We start from the raw sequence: 24,236 nt of genomic DNA, 5'->3' as shown, positions 1-24,236 counted from the left end.
TAGTTACACAACCGCAGACTGTTTGCTTTCTCAGTGTGTGTCTCCTCTTTTATATATATATATATATATTTATCTATTTTCCTATACAGCACCGTTGCAGTGATTTGTCATTTATGCATTTTCATAAATAAATATTATGTTTTATTTAGTGCTTTTTCATCCATAATATTTTACTCTTAATCCACAGACTGGAGCTATTCCAGACTCGCAACTGAATATATATATATATATATTTATATATATATAAAAACACATAAACTTGAACATTTAACATACACACTTTATGTGACCTATCAACCAGTATCTTAGACCCTTTTTTTCTGAACAAACAAACAAACAAACAAAAAAAAAAAAAAAAAAAAAAAAAAAAAGGTAAGATTTGCTCAGGAAACCAATGACTGGCCCTTTCTCTTGCAACATGCTGATGGCAGGTTCCAGAGGCATTCATTGCACGCCTCGTGCTGCCAGTGGGCAGAGAACCCTCCAAAACACTCTTTTTCATTAAAAAAAAAAAAAAATTGAGGAGGGTAGAGGTGAAACAGACCTAAACAGGCAGGAAAGAAGCATCCCTGCTGTGCGACCTGGGACCAGCATGCCCTGTGCGCTTTGGAGCTGAGAAATCTCGGTTCCATAGGGTGTGCTGCTTTTATGGGAAGAAATGAGACTGGAAACCCCTGGCTCCATTCACCAAGAGAGGCTGGGCTGTCCCCAGTTTGGCCCACAAATATCAAGGTGAAGGTGGCTAAGGAGAGGAGCAAACTCTGCTCTCAGCCTCACCAACATTTTTTAAGGATGGGGAAACCATCCTTGCCCCTCCTGGGGTCAGGATCTGGTGAATTATTAACTCTCAGAGATTTTCTTTTTGTATTGCTTGGTAAATTTGGGTACAGGCAAGGAAACTGCATTGCAGAAAAAGTACTCTAATGAACAAAAAACTTCAGATTAAGCTTTTTAACACCTATCATCATGGAGGTCTTGCTGGTTCTGTTGAACTGTGTATTTTTTTCTCTGTTAGCTTGAAAGTGTAAAATGGTAATTTTTCCAGCTAGAAATACCTTCAGGGAGCTGTTAAGCTAAACCCCAATTATACACCTACCTACCACAAATAAATCAGTTTTGTCCAAAAAGGGGAAAAAAAAAAAAAAAAAAGAAACATTACAGAAATGCTGAGGCTAAATCCTGCATGGCAATTATTTCAGTTCTGAAATAGGCTTAACATAATCAAAGCAGCATTTGTAAGGACTTATTTCAAAATTAAAATGAACACCATCTAGTAAAACAACATAGGCAGGCAGGAAATTTTTAAAAAACAAATAAAGGGTAAAAAAGGATAAACCAGTAACTCCCATGCAGCTCAGCTTTGGTAATCTGATGAAGAACAGAACCTTTCCCAAGAAAACACTTCCTGTGGTATATTTCACCTTTCATTTCCCCTTCTGTAGCATTAGCATTGCTACAACCACTGCAGACCCAGGAAGGAGGAATACAGGAAGACAGAAGATACATTTTCCACTGCCCTTCTCCCCGACAGCTCCTCTTGCTGGGAGCCACATTGCTACACAGCCCCAGCTGGCAGCTGAGCCTGGCACTTGTGTGCAGCAGCTGCCAGAGGTGTGGAGGCTGCTGGAAGGGCACACAAAACAGTGACACAGATAAAGCTCGAGCCAAGTGTTCAGTTTGTGGTGTCTCTCACTACAGCAGCAGGGCTGGAGGCAGGTACCCACTGCTGCCCATGGCTCCCAACTCCCACCACACACCTAATGTGTCCCACCCTTCCTCCCTCTCACTTCCTAGTACAGGCTCAAGGCACCAGTCTCCTCACACTCAAAAAAATATGATTGCCACCCCAGAAATGGGCATTTTTGAAGTTTTTCACTTTCCCTTAAAAAAGGAAACACAGATTTTCTTTTTTCTCAGCTGTGCTTGTAGATGGACCCCCTCACCTTTAAACAAATGAAAGAGCAAGTTAATAATTCTTTCTCACAAGGAATTTCCTCTTGAACAGTGGTTGTTTGTGGGTCCTAGAAGTTTCAAATTACCCAGCAGATTCAAATGTGTACTTCATTTCCACTCGCACACAAAATATTTTATTTTGCAGTGGGGGGAAAAGGAAGGGGGAAAAAAAAAGCCAATAAAAAGGGCACTTGTGTATCACTGTGGTACTATTCCCACCAGGTTTCCTGGAAACACGAAGATCTTCTTTAAACAAGTCACACCAAGCCATATTCATACAGCTCCCAAGTACCTTAAACGAAGCATGACCTTCCCTGGGACAGGCCACCCACAGGGATGAGGCCACCCACACCAGCAGGGATGGCAGGGATGTAATTGGGCTCCATCTCTGTACTCTGAGAATCACTTGCACACACAGGGTTTGGAAAGTTATCTCCACAAATAGGTGGCTTTTAAGGCAGGCTCCATTACAGCTCCTCTGAGCGAGACAGATCCACTCACCTTATTGTTTTCTTTAAGGCTGGAGTGCAATAGTCTTTTTGGAAATGAAAAAGTTGATTTGCTTTCATTTTCAGCAGTTTCCTCCAATTTTTTTTTTTAATGTAACAATATACATCTTTTTTACTTCTAACCCAAAAGTTTTATTTTCATAAAATTTAAAGCAGTATCTTTTTAAACAACTGAAATAATAATAATAACAATAATAATAATAATAAAATAATAAGTGGCTTTCATGGAAAGCAACATGCATAATCTTAAACCAGTTACTAAAACTGTATTTCCCCATGTAAACAAGGGCAGACAAGCCTCTTCAATCTTGCATGTCAAAATTCAGGTGATTTTTTCAATGGATAGTCTCCTCAAAAACTCACAGCTGCTCTTAAGCGTGACTCCTCCATTCAAGGTACTTAGCAAAGGCTTTTGATACATCTTCGGGACTCCTGCCTGCACAAGAAAGTCCATTTCCAGGGGCCTCCAGCAGAGCTGCCTCAGGCAGAGTCAGAGTTTAATGTCCTGGGACTCTGACATTTTGGCAAGTGTTTTCTTGACGCGCAGGGCGGTGAGCCGGGAGGCAGGGCTGTGAGCCCAGCACTCCATCATCAGCTTCCCCATCTGCCGCAGGCACTGCGGAGAGAACGGGCAGAGAGCAGCCGGGGTCAGTGGGACAGGAGACTGCACTTGCTGGCAATGCTGGCAAACTGAAGGGAAAAGGTCTTTTCTAAGGGCAGTGCAGACCCTGAAAGGCATTACAGATCAACACCACCAGCAATGCCCAGACCAGCCAAAAACCTTTCATGTACATTCGTGTAGATTTTTATAAATGCATTTTTGGTAATACACAAGCACTGTGTAGTAACAAATGGTCCTTTTATTGCTGGAATGCCTGGGGTGGGATTACCAAGGATGATAACCAATTAATCAAGAGCAGCTATTGCAATAAACCTTCCCAATGCCTGACACGTGTGGTAGCAAACCAAACACTGAGTGCCACCACACAAAAGCCCTTCCAGGAACTGCTACTCCTTCCTCCAGTGTTTCCAGCCCCAGTCTGAAGGCTCAGGGGGATTATTTGGCTAGGGAGAGGATGAGGCAGGTGAGGTTTGGTTAAATCTTCCCACACTGGCTGCTGCACAAGACCTCAAGCAGCCCAGGGAGATTGTTTTTCCCCTCACACTCACAAACCTCATGCCACCTAAATCTTTCATCTCCCCACAGACCATTCATTTACACGCTGCTATTCCCAAACGGCAGCACCAGTGGTAAATATCCTCCTCCCTCAAAATGATGCAGAATTGGGTCAATCTCACTCCCTAACTCTGATTAAAAGCACAGACTGCGTGCTAAGAGGGATGATAGGTACCTCATCACTGCTCCATCTGTTGGGAAACGAGGGGCGCAGTCTCTTGATGCACACGATCTCCCGCATGTCCTCGTACGAGGGGTCGCTGGGCACGAGGTCGTGGTATGGGAGCTGGTATTCCTCAACTATTCCTGAAAGAAGCAATTAGTTGCCTGTCACTTGCAGAAAAAAAACTTCCACTGCCCTCTTCCCCTCTCATTTTATAACAGATTGGCCATACTGTCTAACAGTTGGGTGTGCTGCCCTTAAAAAGGACTGGAAGTTTATTCCACAGTCAAGTTCCAATGCAACCATTGCTGTGTAAAGACTGGCCAGGGATCTTAATCCAAAAGTGCAGTAACGTGCCAAGTGAGACAGTTTCTACCAGTGCTGTCCAGTCCAGCAATCTCCAGTAAGTTCTCACAGAAAGAGCTATTAGCATAGGGTCTGTATCACAGTAATCTGAGAGAGAACCTTAAGTTAACCTTGAGTCAGGTCTCCTTCTTATCAGTGGACCTGGAAAATACTAAAGGGCATTTCTGTGCCTTTTCAGAACATGGCAAGGTACCATTCTGTGTGCACAGATTTCACCTCACAACGTTACAATACACGTCACCAGCTTTTAAACAGAGGGATCCCGTTGCTCACTGGCAACATTCAGCTTCTCTAGGGTGAGCATTCAGCACGATACTGCAGGATTTAAAGACTCATAAGGTACGCTGAAGGTAGCAGAGACCCAAGAGACACGTGCTCTACTCTTACCACCAAACCGGCACAGAACTGCTACCAAGTCATTTCTGTGCATTTAACTTTCTCAGTGGCAAAAGAGAGGTAACAACACCCATCACTTTCTGCACTACACTGAGCAGAAAGAGGGAAATGAAGCACATCACTGGTATGACAGTGATGTAATAAGTGCCACTTCCCTCCCTCTAGTGTTTGTTACTCGTCTTGTAAACAGATTAGTTATTTCAAAGAGTCGAACAGCAAACCCCAAATTGTTTGTCCTCCTCCTTTCATTTAACTCTTAACTAAACTAAGAAACCACTATTTTCTTTCTGCTAAATCAACTGAACACCCCAAATCCAGCAGAAATGTGATGCCTTTAGAAAAGGTCCCCAAGTGAGTTCCACAATTTCGTCAGTGCAGGCATTAGCTGCCTTCAAACAAGCCATTAAAATACAGTCTCAATCTCTGCTGTTGAAATAACACTGACTGATGCTTTAAAATAAGTTCCAACAAGAGAACAGATATTAAGAGAGTTACCTGTATGGTTTACCCACATCTGTTCATTACTGTAAAAACAATTACCCGGAGAAAAAGGTGTAATGGAAGGCTCGAGGTTCAGTGACACAATTAAAAGCCATCTCCCAGCTCTTTACCTCCTGAAACACATCTCCTTGCTATCTCCCAAAGGATGAGTCCAAAACTGTACATATCAGCCATGATGTAGGACTGAAAGTGATTTCTATTCAAGCTTTCATCCAGCACCTCAGGAGGCATATAACGTTTTGTTCCTACACGGGTATTGGGAGGGATGTCTACCTCATTTGTGTCACTAAAAGAAAAAGAAGGAGAAAAAAGAGGCATCAAACATGCAGTAAAGTGGGTTGGAAATAAAGCAATTTAGATGGAAGTAGTAGCAAATCCACATCACATCCACTCTCAAACAAGGTCAAAAGTAATGCATAATCTTAATGGAACAATTCTTGCAAGAAAAGCCTCTTAGTGTGAAGGCAACCCTCCTTAAAAGGCTGACCCGCCTGAGGCTATGTTAAGCATTCAAATGCAGAACCACAACGGAGATAAGACTCAACAGGGATGCTGTAACATTTGCGAGATTTCATTAGCATTAGCCCGAGCTCTAATGTTAGTGATAACAATCAAATCTTCATTAAAAGCTGTTTTCTTAACATACTCCACCACCTAATGCTTCAGTCTCAGCAATTAATGGGGGATACTAAGTAGCTGGGGCAGTATCTCTTAGCTGTAGCAAATCAGATCTTCAAGACAGATGAATCCAACTATTATTTTTTGCATGCATTATGTTTGATCCCTTCCAACCTTTACACATCAAGATATGCAGACACAGAGAGATAAATGCATAAAAAACCTCTAAGCAAATGTGTCACACCTCACACATTGACCAGAAGAGACAGGGAACGGGGAAAAAAAATCCCCATTAATTATGTGAACGGATTCTTGTTTTTCTTATTAACTCAGATTCAGCTACATCAGTTTCAATATATTTAAAAGTTTAATATATGGTATATGTTCTGGTTTGCTTAAAAAGGTCTGTTTTCCTTTATTCACCTTCAAAATGTATGTATTTTAAATAAGGTGGATACAACAGATGCTCACAAAATAATTGTATTTCTATAGTTTTCTTCATGTACAGCAGGTTTTTTTTCCCCTTCTGACATGAAGAAAAGCTGAGTCTGTGGTACAACCAGTCACCTACACTGGTCATTAAATCATACATATGCTAATGGCACTACTGTACCCCTGCAAGAATGTAACATAAATCCAGTGACCTGCATTATCTTGCATTATTTCAAGTGAAATGGAAACACAAAGAATTTTACTAGAATCATTAGCTTCAGCAGAGCACACCCCTTCCAACTATTTTCTGTTCCTTGCTGTTGCATGCGAAATGCTGTCTGAGAAAGGATTCAGTATGAAAACAAGCCAAGTACATAACATAAATTCCATCTGGAGTGTGAAAAATCCGTATTTCACCTTCTTTTGTAACAGCACTCGGTAATTCCTAGCTCTTCTTCTTTCACAGCCAAGCAGTGTGCTGCTCTGTATTTGCCAGGCAAAGTACACCTGCAAAGGGCGAATTTCTTCCCCAAAACTTTTTACTGTGTATTTTCAAGTTGTTGTTTTCTAGGCCTCTGTTCCTCAAAGTAAAAATATTCCTTTCTTGTCTCCTGAAGAAAGGTCAGGCTGATAAAGGAAATGCCTCACCAAGGAACCCGGCAGGTAAGTGAACGGTAAGAAGAGAACATGAAATCTGCCCTTCCTTTCACTCTGAATAATTTCAGTTCAAGATTTGTACAGAATTCCTGAATCTCTTTAATACTCCAGGGAGTGCACAGTTTCAAAGCTGACCTGTGAAATGGAAACATTCAGTCTATGTATTCTGGACACATTTCTGTGTACAGAAAAATCAGAAGCTTCGGAACACGCACCTCCACCACCAGGACCACCGCTGAGAGCTCAAGCTGCTTTTGAGCAGAGCTGTCAGAGAGCAGTGGCTCCTTATGAATCCCAGGAGTGAGTAAGTTCTACTCGTCTGCTCTTTCCAAGTTGTTTAAACACACAACCATTTTTAAAAATCAAATTTAAAAGCCATTTCAAAAATCAAATCTGTACCTCGGCAATTTGATTTGTAGGAAATGAAACAAAAGGCAGCCCAAATGGGGCCCTTTTCAATAAATCCTAGTTAGTAACTAGTGCAAATTATTAGCATTTTTCTCTCTAAGTTGAGAGTGGATTTTCATGGGATCAGACAAGCTGAATGCTTCAGTGACAACGTGACTTCAACCTGTCAGTGCTGTGTCCTTTCACTGTGTGCCAGCAATACTGGGGCAGCCATGGAGGACGCAGTGATGAAAACTGAACCTTTATACAAACGCAGCTAGTGTGCTCAAATAATCAAAAAACAACTATTTATACACCTGCATGAGGTGCTGACGTGGCATTCTCCCCCACACAGGTGACCTCCCACACAGATGAGCAGAGCCCAGGTGTGCACACACACTGCAGGTGCTTGCTCACACGTGCACACTCAGTCAACAAGTAAGGAAACTTTTGCACTTGATTTATTAACTTCCCCTCAGCCCCTCTCACTTCCACTCACCTGATAAATTTAACAGCCAAGCCCAAATCTGCAATACAGCAGGTGCCATTCTTTTTTACCAGGATATTCTTACTCTTTAGGTCACGGTGGGCAATAGCAGGTTTGCCCTGAGTACTGAAGATCTCAGTGTGCAGGTGGCACAAGCCACTGACAGAGGAGTAAGCCAGTTTCAGCATGGCTTTGGTGTCCAAGGTAGTAGATTTTAGGTAATCATAAAGCGAGCCGTTCTCATGGTAGTCAGTGATAAGATACAGCTGGGTCCAAGATCCCGTACCTTTAATATCTGCAGCAATGAATCCTTCAAAAAGAAAAAAAAAAGGTTATTTTCAAGTTAATACTTCTCATGGGGTTTTTTTTTGGTCTGCTCAGAACTCTGGACTGTCATCCATTTCAGCAGGTTTGTTTCAATAACGTATTTAATTCTTTTCATCTTACTTCCATACAACTGTGCCTCACCTCTAGCGTTTAATGTACTTTCAGAAGCCCAGATGGCTGAAAACAGACATGTTGTGTTTGGAATAACAACCCCTAAACCCCACTATTTTTAAACTTTTATTTTTGTTTCAGAAATCCTTTAAACAACTTTCCTTTGAAAAGCAGGGGGTGGCTAATTGCAGAGCACAGAGGGAAACAAAGCACATCGGAAAGGACATCAGATAACAGCAAATACAAAATTGCTAATCTTAAAAACCTGTTCACCATCAAATAATTCTCTTTCGCTTCACTCACCAAGAATATTTTCATGCCTCATCAGGACAGTCTGGTAGATTTCTGTTTCTCTGAACCAGCTTGCCTCCTCTGTAGTAAAAAACACTTTCACTGCAACCTTTTCGCCACGCCACTTTCCCATCCAGACTTCTCCATAGCGACCTTTTCCAATCTGCTTCACCATTTGAATCTGTTTTGCAATGGTCCTTTGCACCTGTGAAATGCCAAGGCAGATCTTACACCTTGCTCAGTGGAAATCTCTGCATTCACCTCCCTCCTCCTGGGTCTGCTTCCCACACAACCAGCCCAGAAGAGAGTGGAATATGCAGCCATTGTGACATGGACTTCAGCAACACTCCAGAATTGCAGATGCTCCCATTTTCTCCAGAACACACTGCTGCTGAGGACATTCCCACCACTAAAAAGAAGCCTTTCCATGCATATTTAAGATATACTGTGGTCTCTCAAGAAACTACATCAGGCAGTAAAGGAAACGTTTGTCCCTGATCCTTGAATTTTTTATAAATTTTTCTGCAGAATGTAGCAGAATTGGTGGAAATTTTTTTTTTGCTATTTTTGGAAAAGTTTGGACAGAAAACACTCCTGGTCACCTCAATGCAGTCCAAATTCTAAAGGGGTAGGTAACACATTTTCATTAATATAGGGATGTTTCTTATACAGCCAACACTGCTAGACTCAAGGCTAGGGGTCACAAGAGTCAAAAGGCTATCAGAGCTCCAAAACTAGCAAAATTACAGAATTACCTTTTTTTTTTTTTTAAGGATGATACTTCCTAGCACCTTCCTTTAAATTGCCTTGCTTAATTATTTCAAAATATATATTTGGTTAGGAACCTCAATCACTACTTACAGAGTTAAAACACATGTACATTGATTTAAACAATCATAATTACACATTCATGAAAAGCAATCCCCCCCCCCCAAAAAATATTTGAAAGAACAGCTCTTTCCAGTGTCTGTGCCAGCTTTGTCAGTGGCTGTACTGTGAGCTAAGGCTAAAATCATAGGTACTGCAAGATCAATGTCCACGGCAGCATTGCAGAGATACTCTTCACGAGGATGACAGACTGCCTCTACATTTAACAAGCTTTTACAGCCACAAAAAATCTTGGACAAGTGGGGACTTGTGATCTCATCAGATTTGAGCATGTCTGCAGATCATGTCTTTCTAAAAGTTCACAAATAAAAATGCGAGTGGATGCTGCGACACAATCGACGGGGCTGACTCTGCCTCAACTGAATACAACAGGACAGGGGATTTAAAATGCCACCCTCTTGTGCTACAGCATTGCCAGTTCAACCCACAGCTAATGAGTTTTTGTCTGGTAGGATCTGGTAAGATTTTGAAAGAATCCTTCTGCCAGTGCGACGAGATGTTCATCTGGCCCAAGCAATTGGCAAAATCTGGACAAGTTCAAATTTGTGGCATCTGGCACCGTTTTGCCACCATCCAGATACAAACCTCCAGCAGGTTACTGCAGCAAGTGAATCTAACAGCTCTCACTGAATCCCTATGAAATCATGTTCAATTCCTGCAATCAAAAATATTTTTGCAGTCTTGGCTGACAGAAATGAAAGAAATTTGATTTTTTTAAATCATTTGCTTCCTTCGTTGTGCTTGGGAGGTCCAGTGGAAACCACCAGTTCAGGAATGCCAGGCAGGACTGCCATGAATGTGCCATGACTGCAGCATGAATGTGCATCCAAAGACAAACTCAAAACCTATTAGGTCAGGTCTATCATCATTCATTTTTTAAGTGAACCACTGGTTTTCATATTGAAAAATTTTAAGAAGCAAAACATACTGTGGTATTTATGCAAAGCTATTTCAAATATCCTGATTTTCTTCTTCTGTCATTTAAAGAAAATTCCATTTTTCCAGCCCTGCACTGTATTATTAGATGTTCAAGATGGTAGCTTCAGGGCCATTATTTTTGATTAACATCAATGAAAGCCAACAATAGAGATTAGCCTTAATTTTTTAAACTGATTTATCTTTTATACTCTCATATAGTGATTGAACAATAGTTATATTACATTGGAATCTTGCTGTAACATTTTGTAATGTCATTTTAGCATTGTTGCTTTCTATTTTGCCCATTTTAAAAATGCATCCTGAACAATAATGTAGTTACATCAAATAACTTAATTTGCGTAAATATATGTAATGGCATCATAAAGTACATGCAATTACAATACTTAATGATGAAAAGTTCCTTATTAAATTACATTAAGAAAATGAAAAACACATTTCTGTTATGGGTTTTCAGGCGGCAGAATACTATGTGAAAGGCCTTAACCTGGTTTTGTCTTGCTAGAACTGGTCAAATGATTTCCTATGAACAATTTATTTTTTTTTTTTAAGGAATTCAGCTCCTTCTTGAATCATAAACCAATTATGATTTCTAAACAAAACAGGTCAATCAAAATTGTTGGCTGAACTGATTTCATAAGCATGCTGAATGATGTGCTCGTGTGAGTTATTTACACTGAGTGGGGCTGGGGGTTTCTTATTTCTTTTTAAATCTGTGTATTTTGCTGCTTGAGCTCTGTAAGCAGTCAGGTAAGGCTACATGACCTTTTCTTTCGTCTCCCTGAGTGGAAACAATCTAATTACCAACTATTTCTACTTTCCTGGCATTCAGCTAAACGTGTTCAGCTACTGCAGATGAAAATTTAGACAGACCAACCTTTTGTAAATTTAATATTTTGAACAGAGAATTCATACCTATGGCTCAAATGAAGTCCCTTGAAAAGCCCTTCCAAAGTTAATTGGAAGGGAAATTATGAAAAAAATGTGTGAGAAGGTAGAGACCAAATTGCAGTTCAGCAATCTCTTCAGACAGACCATTTTGCAGCATTTGACTTGCAGCAAACTCTTCTGTCAGAGGTACAGACAGGTCAGGAGAAAGAACCCTTGCTGAATGTCACACTGACAAATTCTTGGCTAATACTTGTTTTGGGTATAATATTTGTACCCATTAGAATAAATGTTCTACACAGAAGAAGAACATTACTGGTTAGCATAAGGTGACGTTTTGAGTTAAATTTGCATCTTACTTTCCCGAAATTATAACCCTGGATGTTTCAGCCTTTGCATAAGAAACAGGGTTAAAAAAAAGCTCTAGCACAATAAAGACCACAGCATTACTGCCAGGCACCTTCTATACCCTGGTTTCAGGCATGGGCCCAGAGGTAGCACTCTGTGCATTCCTGGTGAGCTCACAGTGGTTGCAGCAGTCTAGGAAATGCAGCAAACATCTACTGCCAAGTGCAAGACCCGTTTTCTTCTCTTCCACCCAAAATCACTTCTTATAAAAGCAATTGCACGGGGGTTTTGTAAGCAAGGGAGGAGATGGGGAGGAAGAGTTCCTGAAAGAAAAACACTTGGTCCAGTGGCTGCAGAGTCTCCACCTTGGCCATTACAGCAGCTCAGTGGCAGGAGCTGGTTCTCCCATCCACTGCAAGAGCAGACCTGGGGACAGCACTGAGACAGACCACAGATCCCTCCTTCAAAATGCTCACTGGGAGAGGGGAAGGCATAAAGAACAAGCAGTCATAACCAGCATTGCTCCAGGTTTTTTGGGATCCTGGGATGAAGGACTGAGCCATGCACTGCTGTGAGGTGCCCCAGGGCACCTGCTACCCAGACAGGCTGCTGGAAACACATCATCACAGAGAAGTACAACCAAGTTCCTTGTATTCTCTCTAAATTATAACATTTTTTATGTCATTGGAACAAGTGAAGATGAAGACATTGATGTGGCAAGTATTATGCAAAAAAAAACCCCCAAAACCCACCAAAAAACAAAACAACAAACCCCAAAGCAAAAAAAGGAAGAATCCCTCACAATTAAATCAACTGGAAATTCATTAGAAATGGTCCCGAACTTCACACAAAATCTCTCCCTTTCCATTGGCCAGAAAATCTCAAAGTAGTGAACCAAAACCACTACGGGGGGCTAGAAGGACATTGGCACGGGATAGGACATAGCCTGTTGCTTCATTTTAAAGGAAATATAAAATTTCTCATTTAATGTCTTCTTTAGGGTGTTAAAAAAATATGTGTGGGCAAAAACCAGCCAGATAATACATGGTACTTGGAAGCTGGACAGCACCTGCAGTAGCAGCATCAATACAAACTAATAGGTTTGGAAGACAGGAGGGACATATCCACTCTGAAAAATGAAAATGAAATCTTCCAGTTTCTCAGAGGCACTTATTTTAAATAAGTAACCTAGCTTTTTTACCAATTCTTTTCTACAAGTGTTGTTCCCCAGAAACAAAACCCCCTGGTGAACAGAAATATATTGCCACAGATCGTTCTGCCTTTTCAGCAGGTTTAGGAATCCTGGAGCCTGTTCAGAAACAATCACAAACTCCATCCCATTAACTTCTGAGATTGCCATACTACAAGGAAAAAGAAATGCCCCTTAACTTGTGAATGGAAAGTGAAGCCTGCAAATAAAAAGATTCCACATCTGACAAGTTACAGCTCCCTTTAGAAAAAGGTGATGGGTCAGAGTTGGAAATCCTGTTGTATGTTGCACATCCAAAGGAAGAAAACAGGATCAGTGGGCCAGGTGCTGTCCTGTACACTGGAGTGTAAAAAAAAAAAACCAAATGTGATTAACTACTTCCAGGAGCTGTCTTAGCCTGTACTTACCTTATGGTATCTAAAATAAGAAATTAAATGAGGCAGAAAAATAACCCTAACCTTTTTTGTCTTAGTTCACATGAAAAAAGTCGCCTGCTTCTAAAGCAGCTGTTCTCCAGTCTAACTCCTTGTCATTTCTGGTAGAGGGAAAAAAAACCATCAAACCAAACAAAAAAAAAAAAAAAAAACAGAACCAAAACCAAACAAACAAAAAAAAAACCAAACAAAACAAAAAAAAAACCAAAACCAAAACCAAACAAAAAACCAAACAAAAACAAAAAAACACCAAACAAACAAACAAACAAAAAAAACCCCAACAAAAACAAAACAAAAAAAAAACCAAACCAAAAACCCAACCCACCCCCCCAAAAAAAAAATCCCCAAAAACCACCTCACAAACAAACAAAAAAACTAAAACAAAACTGAGGACATGAAAATCTATTTTTTGTGCCTCTTCTCCCTCTACACATTTTTGCCTTCGAACTGTGCACTAAAATAATATTGCTTCCTTACCAGGAGAGGGAGCCCGGACCCGCTGCCTGAGCTCTGGGACTGCTCGATCAAATCCTTCAGGGACTCTCCGGGGGGAATGAAGGTCTCATCCTGCTCCAGCCCGATGCTGTAGTGGGGCCTCGTCTCTTGGCGCTTGTATCTGACGTTTTACACGAAAACAAAATGAGTTTTGAGTACAATGAGCACATGTGCAATGAATAAGGCACATGTCCTTCACATTTCCTTCGCTTACAGACTAACAGATTTCTCTGCTTCCCTGAGGAATACACTGGACTCGCTGGCCAAACTTTTTTTTTTTTATTTTTAGCAACTGTTTACATCATCAAAATTCTAAGTATAACATTCACAGGCCATGCAGTCTGGGTTAAATTTGCAAAGCAACCAAATGTTTTCCTTTCAGAAACTTAAATAATAAATGTCCAAAACACTGACCAAGTAAGTAACTTTATTTTATTGTCTGCAGTGCATTTCTAGGAGCCAGAGGACGTAAGGCAAGGAATCTGGGAATATGTAAAAAACGTGCCAAATAATTAAAATGTAATGTATGTGCATTATGATAACACTCTAGACACATTTACTGACATTCCTGTATTGTCTTCTTTTTATATGATCAGCTCTTCATCACACAAAGAAATTTAGAAGTCTTAGATATATTTCCCTTACAAAAATTTCCCTATAAAATTTGTCCTTTGGCCTTCCCAGTAAAGAATAATCCGTGCTTCTTCCTGAATGGCTTTTAAGGATATTGAGTGAAAGATTCTGTATGAAATCCATCACACAGGTATACCTGTGAATAGCATCAATTAAATATATTTTTTTTCTCATGATAAAATTACAGTTTCTCAATTCTTTTCTTCAAGGCCCACTTCTATTTTTTTTTTTCAATTTCCTAAATCTATAAAAAGATAAATGCTGGGAGGAAAATTAACAAGCTGCCAAAATATTCCTCATTTACCTGAAGTAGCAGAATATGATGATAAGTACCAGAAGGATGCTGCAAACAGTCACTGAGATCAGCAGGGCCTTGTGGTGAATGTTTCCTTCAGCAAAGTCTGGGGTTAAAAAATGACAAAGGTGGAAAATTTAGACTGGGAGATGGTATGAAGTCAATGTGAGAAGTGCATTGAGCATAGGATCATTTCCACTCTTTCCCTGTAATTCCTATACAGGATACTCCTGGATTTTGTGGGCTTCCTCTTTGAACCTCACTGACCAGGACAGAACTGACACTTCCAGAGTCAAAAAAAACTACTTGTTTTCTCATTCCTCCCTCAGGCAAAACATTGCCTTGATTTGTAATTCCCTGTTTGTCTCTGAATGAAAAATCAATCAAGACCTGTAGCTCTGGGTCTTAACCTGAGTGATTAACCAGGAACTGCAAAAATCACTGCCTTTTTTATACTGATGCTTCAGATTAAGCAGCATCTTAATGAGCTGTCTTAAGATTAAGCAGCATCCTAATGAGTAACTAAGAAAACCAAACGAAACCACCCACCAAACTGCATTTAATCTAGAAGGGAAGACACAGTAGACCATTCAACCTCCAACAAGGCAGGCCATGAGAGGCCTTGAAAGTGTAATATTTCCATCATTACAGAACAATTTGACCCTTAGATCCTGTTTTAAACATCTGAGCAAGAATTTTCTTCTCTATCTGCTCTATAGCAGGCCTGTGTGCCAGCAAGTCCTTCCTATGCTCGTGGGCAAAACTATCCTTCCAGCAGCTTTTCTGCAAAACAATTTGAAAATCAAATGTGACAAGTAACTTGTAGGAAATGCTGTTGCATAAAAACTATTAAAATGTTTCAGTCAGCCTTTGTACAGGAGACTTGTATTCTCTTTAAAGTATAACATTAATCTCCAAATTTGAATTCTCAGCTCAGGCAAGCAAGTCTGACCTTCACGCATGCTTCTCTGCTGAAAAACAAAGACATCCAGCTCTATTCTTTTTTAACCTCCCCTGCCACTCAAACTCTCAAAATGATAGTATTTCAGCCTGTACATTCACAAACCACCCTTCCAATAACAAATGGGATAATGCAAATGTGGGCCATGTTTTCTGAAGCTCTTCCAGCCTTGCTGTCTTGCATTCTTCACTCCAATGCCTGACACATGGGAGAATGCAAGGAATCTATCCTTATTGACTGGTCCTGGAACGACGTTATTATGTTTCAGATTTACAAGGGTAATGAGACCAGGAGATTCCTAAGGGACTCTTAGTTTACTCTCAGACTCTTTTATTTTCAAGATCCAGTTTCTCCTTTTTTTTTTTTTTTTTTTTTTTTTTGCCCCTCAACAACTTCTTTCCTTCCCCTTTCCACTACAAACAGAGATTACCTACCAACACACCTCTGGATCACCCTGGTCATGTTTTAACCTGCCATTGCCTGCTCTGGGAGCATGGACAATGTAAACATTCAGGACATGGCTGATGCCTTTGAAAGGGGACACTGACACGATGTCTATCAGGAAAACCCTCGAGCCCATCCTTCTGCCTGCCACAGCAGATTTATCCCTGGCCTGCCACTCCAAGTGGGCTGTGGGTCGAAACCGAGAGCCCACCGGGGAATCCAGAGCTCGCGTGAAGGCAATGGCAGCACAGCAGGGCTGAGGGCTCTGGTTTGTGCTTAGTGAGCAGCCTGTGTCAGCACCACCTCCCTCTAAAATGTGTGGGTTGTAACAGTTTCAGATGTCCCAGCCCATCAGATGAACAAGCAGAGCACAGAGACCATAAGGCAGCATTCCATACCTGGGAGAAACCCGGATAACCACCCACAGCAAGGGCTCTCCCACTTCACACTGTACAACACAATGGAAGCTGAGCTTCTGTGCTTAGCAGTAATGAAAACTGATGTCAAGATGAAGAGGGAACAATTCAGGTCTTAGACTTGTGTCTGCTAGATGTTAAGGCTATGGAAATCTGTGCTTTTTTGCAGACACAGTATTGCCTGCGAAGTTGTTCGCGCTGTCTGGGCGTGGACGAGTACGTACATTTGGAGAGGGATGACAAACATGCTGAAATCTTGAATCAAATTCCAACAATTTTTAGGGTTTAAGTGATCCAAACCTTATGCTGAATGTTTCTAATGGGCTTCTGCCATTCAGAAAAGTAAGTAAATGCAGTTTGGTTTTCCCAGAGGCCAGAAGGCATTTTGGAAGTGCTGTGTGGCTCTCAGATGAACTTCAGGCTCCCACACTGCAAAATTCTTTGGGTACCCAAATGCAATTATGTGAAGCAAGTGTAAGGAAAGCATGAAAGACATAAAGGAACATGTCCTGATCTCCTTGCTGGGAGCAGGAAACAGGATTTTGACCAGATGTACAGCTTACCCTCTTGTGGTGGGTGGTGTCTGCATGCCAGCAGTGGCACAGCTTTAGCAGCTTCACTGCACAGCACGGGCGTGCAACTGGCTCTCACAGGAGGGGACAGTAACTTCCATATGCCTTTCTATTTATTTGGCTATTTGAGAGGCAACACTGATGGCAAGTGAACTATTGTCCCACCTTTCAAACACTTCCTGCGTTTTTAAAGCATTTTGGCAGGATTTCATTTGCTGCCTCACTTGAGGACTTCATAAACCTGCTGGGGTGTGTGTGGACAACACAAGATTAAATGCAAGTCCCCATTCTTACACCAGCAATGTCTGTTGGTTCTGCTGCACGGAGCCAGGCTGGATTTCTTCTCCTGTTCTTCCAGCCAAGGCTGTTCCCCATAGAGCAGCAGGACAAGCCTCCCTTTCCCTGCACTATTTGACCAGGAGGAGGGATGGGGCAACTCAGCTGTGAGTGCCTTGTGGGCCCTGTGGTGAACACTGTGGTGGGTCCTGGTCAGTGCCAGTTTACATGATGAAGGCACTCTGTCCTTTAAGAAGTCCAGTGCTGTGTTTTTTACTGCTGTGTCACTTGGAAATGCAAGGTGCCGAGCAGCAGGGTTATGAGAATAAGCAGCAGCTTCCAGGGAGGCAGCAGTGAGCGGTTACAGGGAGCACAGTGTGGGAAGTGCAAAACAAACACACTGTAGGTTTGGGAGGCTTCTTCACATACCTTGGCTGGCTGATAACAGTGCAGCCCAGCAAACAGCACATTAACAGCTCCATGTTGTAGGAACACAGTGGTGCAGGCTGGTGACAGCAGGGAGCTCGCTGAGACCAAGCTGCCTCTCTGTTTTTCTCCTGCAATTTCCCCCTCCTCCACCACTCGTTTCACTCACTGTCATCAGAGGGACCATGCTGAGGAGTGCATTGAAAATGCCACCCAGAAGGTTCAGAAGTCAGCATATCAAAGGGAGAGGAGGTTCTTCTCCCACCCCAGGTCCCTCCAGCTCAGAATGTTACAGCTATCCAAGTAAAAACGGCAGTGAAATCTGAGGCGTGGAGACTGCGCACACATCAAACCCCATCATTCCCTTGCCCATTCATCACTAGCTATACAGGCAGGGAGCCAGACACGGTGGCACCACCACTTCTGCTTATATAGGCTCTAAATCAGTAAAGACATATTTCTCCTTTTGACTGGTCTCAGCCTGTGCATTCGCTGGGATTTCCAGGAATATCTTTTATTGTTTAAAGCAGAGGTGTTATATCAGACCCAATTATGACTTTCATTTCCTTAATAAGACAGATGTATAGCTGGCACAAGAGTTTAATGGTTTCTCTGGGGTATTTTATCCTGCTAGTTCTGTACCAAGATGAGCTCAAAACTTAGGCTTAGCTGCTGTTTCTTCCATTTTACTTAACAAGCCTTGCTTTGACCGGTGTTAATTTTTCTAGCTCTCACTTTCATATATGTGGTCCTCCTTTCTTTCCAGGGGGGAAGAGGAGAAGGATAGGGTGTGGCATAAATCTTGCCTTGCAGCACATGTCAGGCCTGGAAAAGCACTTAGAGAAAACAAGTCACTTGCCTTTGTAGCTGTTACCTTGGTGCACAGGTCAGTTTTGATTTCATCAGCCTCTGACCTGCAGCTGCATGCCCCCCCTAGACTTTGCTTCCCATGAGGTATCACCTCAGATGTGAGTTCATCAGAAGCCAAATTTCTGTTTGTTTTTTAGATGCTGAGGAGCACACGTATCTTTCGTGGAACCCTGAAGGCCAGAAGGTTATTCCAAGAAGCTTGTTTTTAAGTTCACCTCTCTTTCTCTGTACTTACAGTTCATGTTAAATTTGATATACAATTCTAACATTACTCAGACAATCACAGCCTAATCTAAATGCATCCAGCAGAAACAATGATCACAGCTACAGTACTGGGCACTGGCAGTAGCATGCATTTGTAGACAGAATTTGTACTTATTTGCAGTGAGGGCCTGTGGTTCAAATTAGGGCTCTTTTTTTTTCCTGAGGTTTCACACTAGGATAGAGCAGCAACAACTTAAAACAGGCCTGGCATTAAGAATAACATTTTAACCTAAGGCTTTAATAAAGGTGGTGACTTAGCCCTCTTCAGCCAAATTTATTCAAGCAGTTCCTGAACTGCATTTCTATAAAACACTGTCAGAATGCTGGTAGTGTGAGAGATTATTTTAAAAAAATAAAGATCTTTTGAGTATGTTGAGTGACTACACCATCTTTTGTCTGCCATGCTAAAATAGTCAACTTTGCAACACAGAACAGCTAGAACTCTGCTCCAGCTCACCAAAATTTTTCTTTTAAAAAATATTCTCTCTGCCACCATGGTTCTCCAGTGATACTTTATTTACCCTATATACACACAGGACAAACCCAACATCAGTCCAAACACCTTCTGCCTCTCCCAAAAGCTTGGTTCATTGCTTTCTTTGTAAGTAGCAGATAGCATTGCCAAGTAACTAAATTCTTAATAGATGGATGTCTAACATTAGGCTCTGATTCAGTAATTTTGAGTAGTCCTAATGTAGAATAAACTCAGCCAGTAACAAGAAGAAATCATGGCAGTGTTTTCCAAACTGATATTTAATGAAAGACTAAGTAAGTGTGAACAAATATTGACTGCTTTTTGGAGCTCCTCTCTCAGTCCAAAGAACTTTTTAAAATTAAATAAACCAACAAAGTAGTACATAACTCTTCCGCTGGAAGTCAGAATTTTATGAGGTTTCGCTGCCTTAATGCTTTGCTAGTAAACAGTGAAGTATTTACATACTACTCTCCAAAGGCCTGACTCTGCAGCCCATCTGTGCAGAATTTCACAGGCCTGAAGGGAACAGCTTACGTGAGTGAAGGCTTTCTCTGACCATGCATTTGTGTAAGTATCTGCTGTTGGTGAAATTAGGAGTGCATCTGTGCACCGATCTGGATCTTCAACACAGAACACCACGACTGTAAATTCTTCTGCAACCCTGAACTGACTCGATGCTGACTACCAAATTCCTGCTAATGCCAGGAGTTTATTATGGGTGAATTTACACTTACTTAGGAATACACTTCTATAAAATTTATTCTGAACACCGAGACAAAAACAGTTTTACCAGCTTTCCGAAAGTGATGTTTAAACAAACAAAACTGCTAAAACCTTGCCTCAGCATCTACTAAGTTAAAACATGCACGTTTGCTCTCAAATACTTTTTTAAAAAAAAATTGTGTGGGTTCTTACCCTACATTCTTTTTCAGCTACATTTTTCACATAAAAAATAGACTTTAGTGAGTCATTATTGCCCCAGTGCTGGATGATCAGGTCTTGCAAATAAGAAAAACTTACAGACTTATGTCAACTTGAACTGACCAATTTGTGTGTGGAGTTATGAATGAGAGTAATGCGTGTTACAGGGACTGGAGAGAGGATTCCATTTTATTATCAGGCTAAAAAAATACACAGCAAGAGTCATCCTCTGCCAGGACCAGCCACGGTCTTTGAGATGATCTCTGACAGCTCAGCAGGTCCGTGCTAGGACAGCATCATGGAGCTCTAATGCATCTTGTGTTCACTGCATGTGTGCAGCAGAAATAACAGAAAGCATCAGCACCACTCCACACACAACCCACAGGAATGGGGAAATTGTGTTTAATGCCATTTATCTCTCTAATCACACGCTTTTAGATAGGGGTGCTTCAGTCCGTGCTCTATTTTTCACTAAGGCACAAGAACCAACAGCAGGAAAAAATCAGCTTAGGACTGGATTTTGTTCCCTTACCTCGATTCTTCAGGGGTGGCAGTGTAGGATGAAGGTGTCTGTTACAGTAATCTTGGCCCGTGCAACATTCAATAGATCTTCTTTGGTGTGGAATAGGAGTGTCCTGCAACAAGCAAATTGGATGGAAAGCAAGTCATTACCCGTGTTGTAAATATACACGGTCATTCTGGCACTTGAAAGATGTGCTTGCTAGCTGGATTGCAATCTGCTGCAGATTCCTAGGATGTGTGGAGTAAGAATCTCTGCCGACCAGCATATCCAGCAATATTTCATCCAGGTAATCGAGACATTAATTCACTCCAAACCTACTCCTGTTGGTGCCTTAATGCTGCAGAAGGGACTGACTTTCTCTAATGGTGCAAGTCAGAAGTGTGAAGGTCACACACATCCATCAATTAGACCAAAAATGAGTAAATATGGGTATCAAAGCAGGTTAGCCAGGATAATACAGGAATTGCTGCATGGACTAATTTAGCTGCAACTTCTGGTCTTGTGGGAAGCTGGATAAAATACCTTCCATTAGCACAATGACGAAATCATTCCTGCACTCATCTAAAACCATTTAAGGCTAACATTGCTCCATCTTCCACACCCCTTCCATTCCTGCATTTGATATTTGTTTTCCATCAGGTGATTACTGTACTTGAATGTAACATCTGGCACCAAAAATCCCAAACCAATGTGCAGCTGCATGTAAGACATAGATGTTGCTGCAGTCCATCAAACAATATCCTAACTAACTTTAGCTAGCATGGAGATTTGAGGAGTTCAGACTGCAGTTCTCTAAATCCAAACTTCCTCTGAGTGGGAATGTTACTAGTAGCAGCAGTGCCAAAACCAAAAACATGAGTTGTTATTATTAGGAGGATCAATAGTATCATCTTTTGAGGATACAAATGCACTCCCCTCAGTAATCAATGCAGATCAGCTATCTGCCAAAGGAACAGAAGTGGAAAACATGGATACAGCAATGTCAGCTGGCTGCACTTTAATTGAAAACTATCAAAAATTCAAGTGACACTGTGGCAGAAAATGCTTCCTCACCCGACACTGGAAGTCTGAGCCCTCTAATCCAAGACATCCCTTGGTGACTAAATGTCCACCGGACTCATCCTCTTCTATTATGGTGAAGCAGTAGCCATCAGTGCTGTGGATTGGAAAGAATGAATCAGGAAAAGGCACTGAAATGTGAAAAGTGGAAAATGTGCTGTTAAAAATTGTCTTAGACTTTTCTCCTTGCCAAGCAAATCTGCCATTCACAAATGCACACACCGGGGCTGCTGCACACACAAAGGAGGCTCTGCCTCAGAGCTGGGCACTTACCTTTGCAACATTTCACAGCCTAAATCCCACTAACAAGCACCCCAGCTCTCTGCCTGTGGTCATTAGTGTGTTAAGACTTTGGAAACCTACACAGAGCAAGCTTCAGTGCTACACAAGGTCTGCCCTGAGTGTGGGAACAAGGCACCAACACTTGCACCACGGTACAGACCTGAAGAAAGAAACACTTCTGAGATACTAAACGTAAAATATTACCAAGAGTGATTTGTGATTCCTGTTTTACCATATTATGAACTGCAACACTCCTGTGTATGAGTCCTTGAGTTATCATCAACACCCTTCACAGATGTTTACTTGGGTTATAAGCCTGAAGTGATCCATAATGCTTCCGTTTACAGGAACGTGCACCAGGGAGGGCAAGTATACTAACAGATGGCTAGATGGGGCTGGTGATAAATGTCCTTCCTTGATGAAGGTCAAATGCCTGAATGCTATGGAAAGAGGGAGTGGAGGGCATGGAAAGGGTGGCTGCATTTTATTGAGACTGCTGTACCTTAAGTTCTCTGCACTCTGATGGGGATACGTAACGTGCAAGAAACAAAAACTGACAGACTTGCAGGAAGAAAATAAAGAAAAAACTCTTTAATATAAGACATTTAAGTCACAAAAAAATAAAATATTCTGTTATTTGCTCAAGGAAAATAACAGTGGCTATTATGTGCAATGAGTATTTTTCAGAAGAGAAGAAACAAACTCAGTTAAAACAAGGAAATAAAAAGAAAAAGAGATTAGAAAACTTTAATACAGCAAAATTTCAGATGATTTGCTCCTTACTTGAATGAAACAAGAGTCTAAAGAGCACCAGCAGCAAAGGCAATGAAGATGTAGGAAACAAGAGCCACAGTTACACATTTAGGAGGCAAACACAATTTGTAAGTATTAGCTACACGACCGAGAGATGCTGCAGAGGATCACGTCAAACATTTTCTGTGGCATATTTTTATATTAGTGGGGCAGGGTCTAGCCACGGTAAGCTTATTACTTCAAATAATAATCTATCATGACTTCTGGATCTGAAAAGTAACCAACTGCACATTACAAATTACTTTCTCAGGGAAGCCAGCAATGGCTTCTGCCCTTCTTTACATTGTACATAGGGGTGAGGCAAAGGAGACAGCAACCCTTCTGGGCAAGAGCCACCTTGATGTCATTGCTTGAGCTGCAAAGACAGGAACAATAGGATTGCCAGGAGAGACTGTAAGGAATCCATTAGAGAAGAATATTATATTAGATTAGATTTTATTTGTTTGCATGGTGCCTTTGATTCAAAATAATGAGTAAGTTTAACCCAAGGGACAGAGCAACAAAGCAATAAATTGCTATCAAGTGAAACACAGAAGTGGACTCCACAGCTAACAGGCCCCAGCAGAAAAACTCAAAACTCTTGGTTCATCAAAGAAAAGCAGGAGAAGGAAAGCCAAATTGTGTGCAAAAGGGAGAAAAAGAAACAGAAATTCAGCTGTTTTAATTCTATTTTTCTGACTTGTCCTATGAGGCTCTGATTCTTAGCTCACTTATGGAAATTGAAGTCAGGCTCCTCATGCACTTTAGTCCCTCAAAATTGTACTCCAAATTTAAAAAGAAAAAATTAGGTTGGGTAGAGCAAAACAAAGAAGCTATAAAGCTCTAAGAATAAGTCTAAACCATACTCTTTACAGATGTTAGAATAATGAAGGAGAAGGGAGAGAAAAAAATAGCATTACTGAGCAGAATAAACACTGCTACTGCTTGTTTCTACCTCTAAAAAAAAATAAAACCAAACTACAAAAAGCTTTCATGCAATGTAAGAACTCATTATCTTTGAGAATTTCTGAGGTGCTTGGGTGAGAGGGAGAAGGGACCCTTCTGAAAAGAAAAAAGGATCTCCTGCCTGCCTCCCCCCCTCGCCCCGACCTGTTTTCCTGGTTCACAGGATGTCAAATGGACCACACACTGCAAGAAAAAGGGCAGGGCACACCCCTGCTGTTTTATTGATTTCCCCACCTCACACCTGACTAGGGTAGAAATGAAACTTACTAATATAGCCGGTAAGAAACAAGTCAGAGATGTGTGCAGTCTCAAATTTTATACTTATTTTGGTGACTACAGAAAAAGAAGCATCTGTACATCACTGACACTTGCAAAGCAATATGGAAAACCTATTCTCCACTTCCTAGAAAAAAAAAACCTGTAGTATAGAACTGCTATTTTCTTAAAATCTGTAACGTAAACTCTCATTTTGTGTAATTTGCTTCTG

The 24,236-nt window shown here is 41.2% G+C and overlaps 1 protein-coding gene across 1 annotated transcript in view; it reads right to left on the bottom strand.

The window, feature by feature from the left end:
* Positions 1 to 346: 346 nt before the first annotated feature.
* BMPR1B (bone morphogenetic protein receptor type 1B) overlaps positions 347 to 24,236 on the bottom strand; it is a 233,252-nt gene continuing 209,362 nt past the window's right edge. The window contains exons 6-14 of the mRNA XM_059844140.1: positions 21,704 to 21,806; positions 20,660 to 20,762; positions 14,512 to 14,608; positions 13,557 to 13,695; positions 8,388 to 8,580; positions 7,659 to 7,956; positions 5,176 to 5,351; positions 3,815 to 3,945; positions 347 to 3,078 (exon numbers count right to left, since the gene is read on the bottom strand). Coding sequence (XP_059700123.1) covers positions 2,953 to 3,078; positions 3,815 to 3,945; positions 5,176 to 5,351; positions 7,659 to 7,956; positions 8,388 to 8,580; positions 13,557 to 13,695; positions 14,512 to 14,608; positions 20,660 to 20,762; positions 21,704 to 21,806 — 1,366 coding nt within the window. The 3' untranslated portion in view covers positions 347 to 2,952. The remainder of the gene's footprint in view (positions 3,079 to 3,814; positions 3,946 to 5,175; positions 5,352 to 7,658; positions 7,957 to 8,387; positions 8,581 to 13,556; positions 13,696 to 14,511; positions 14,609 to 20,659; positions 20,763 to 21,703; positions 21,807 to 24,236) is intronic.

This window comes from Haemorhous mexicanus, chromosome 4, assembly GCF_027477595.1.
Source record: "Haemorhous mexicanus isolate bHaeMex1 chromosome 4, bHaeMex1.pri, whole genome shotgun sequence".
Lineage (NCBI taxonomy): Eukaryota > Metazoa > Chordata > Aves > Passeriformes > Fringillidae > Haemorhous > Haemorhous mexicanus.
Note: the sequence above shows the minus strand (reverse complement) of the source record. Positions and strands in the feature narration are given on the sequence as shown.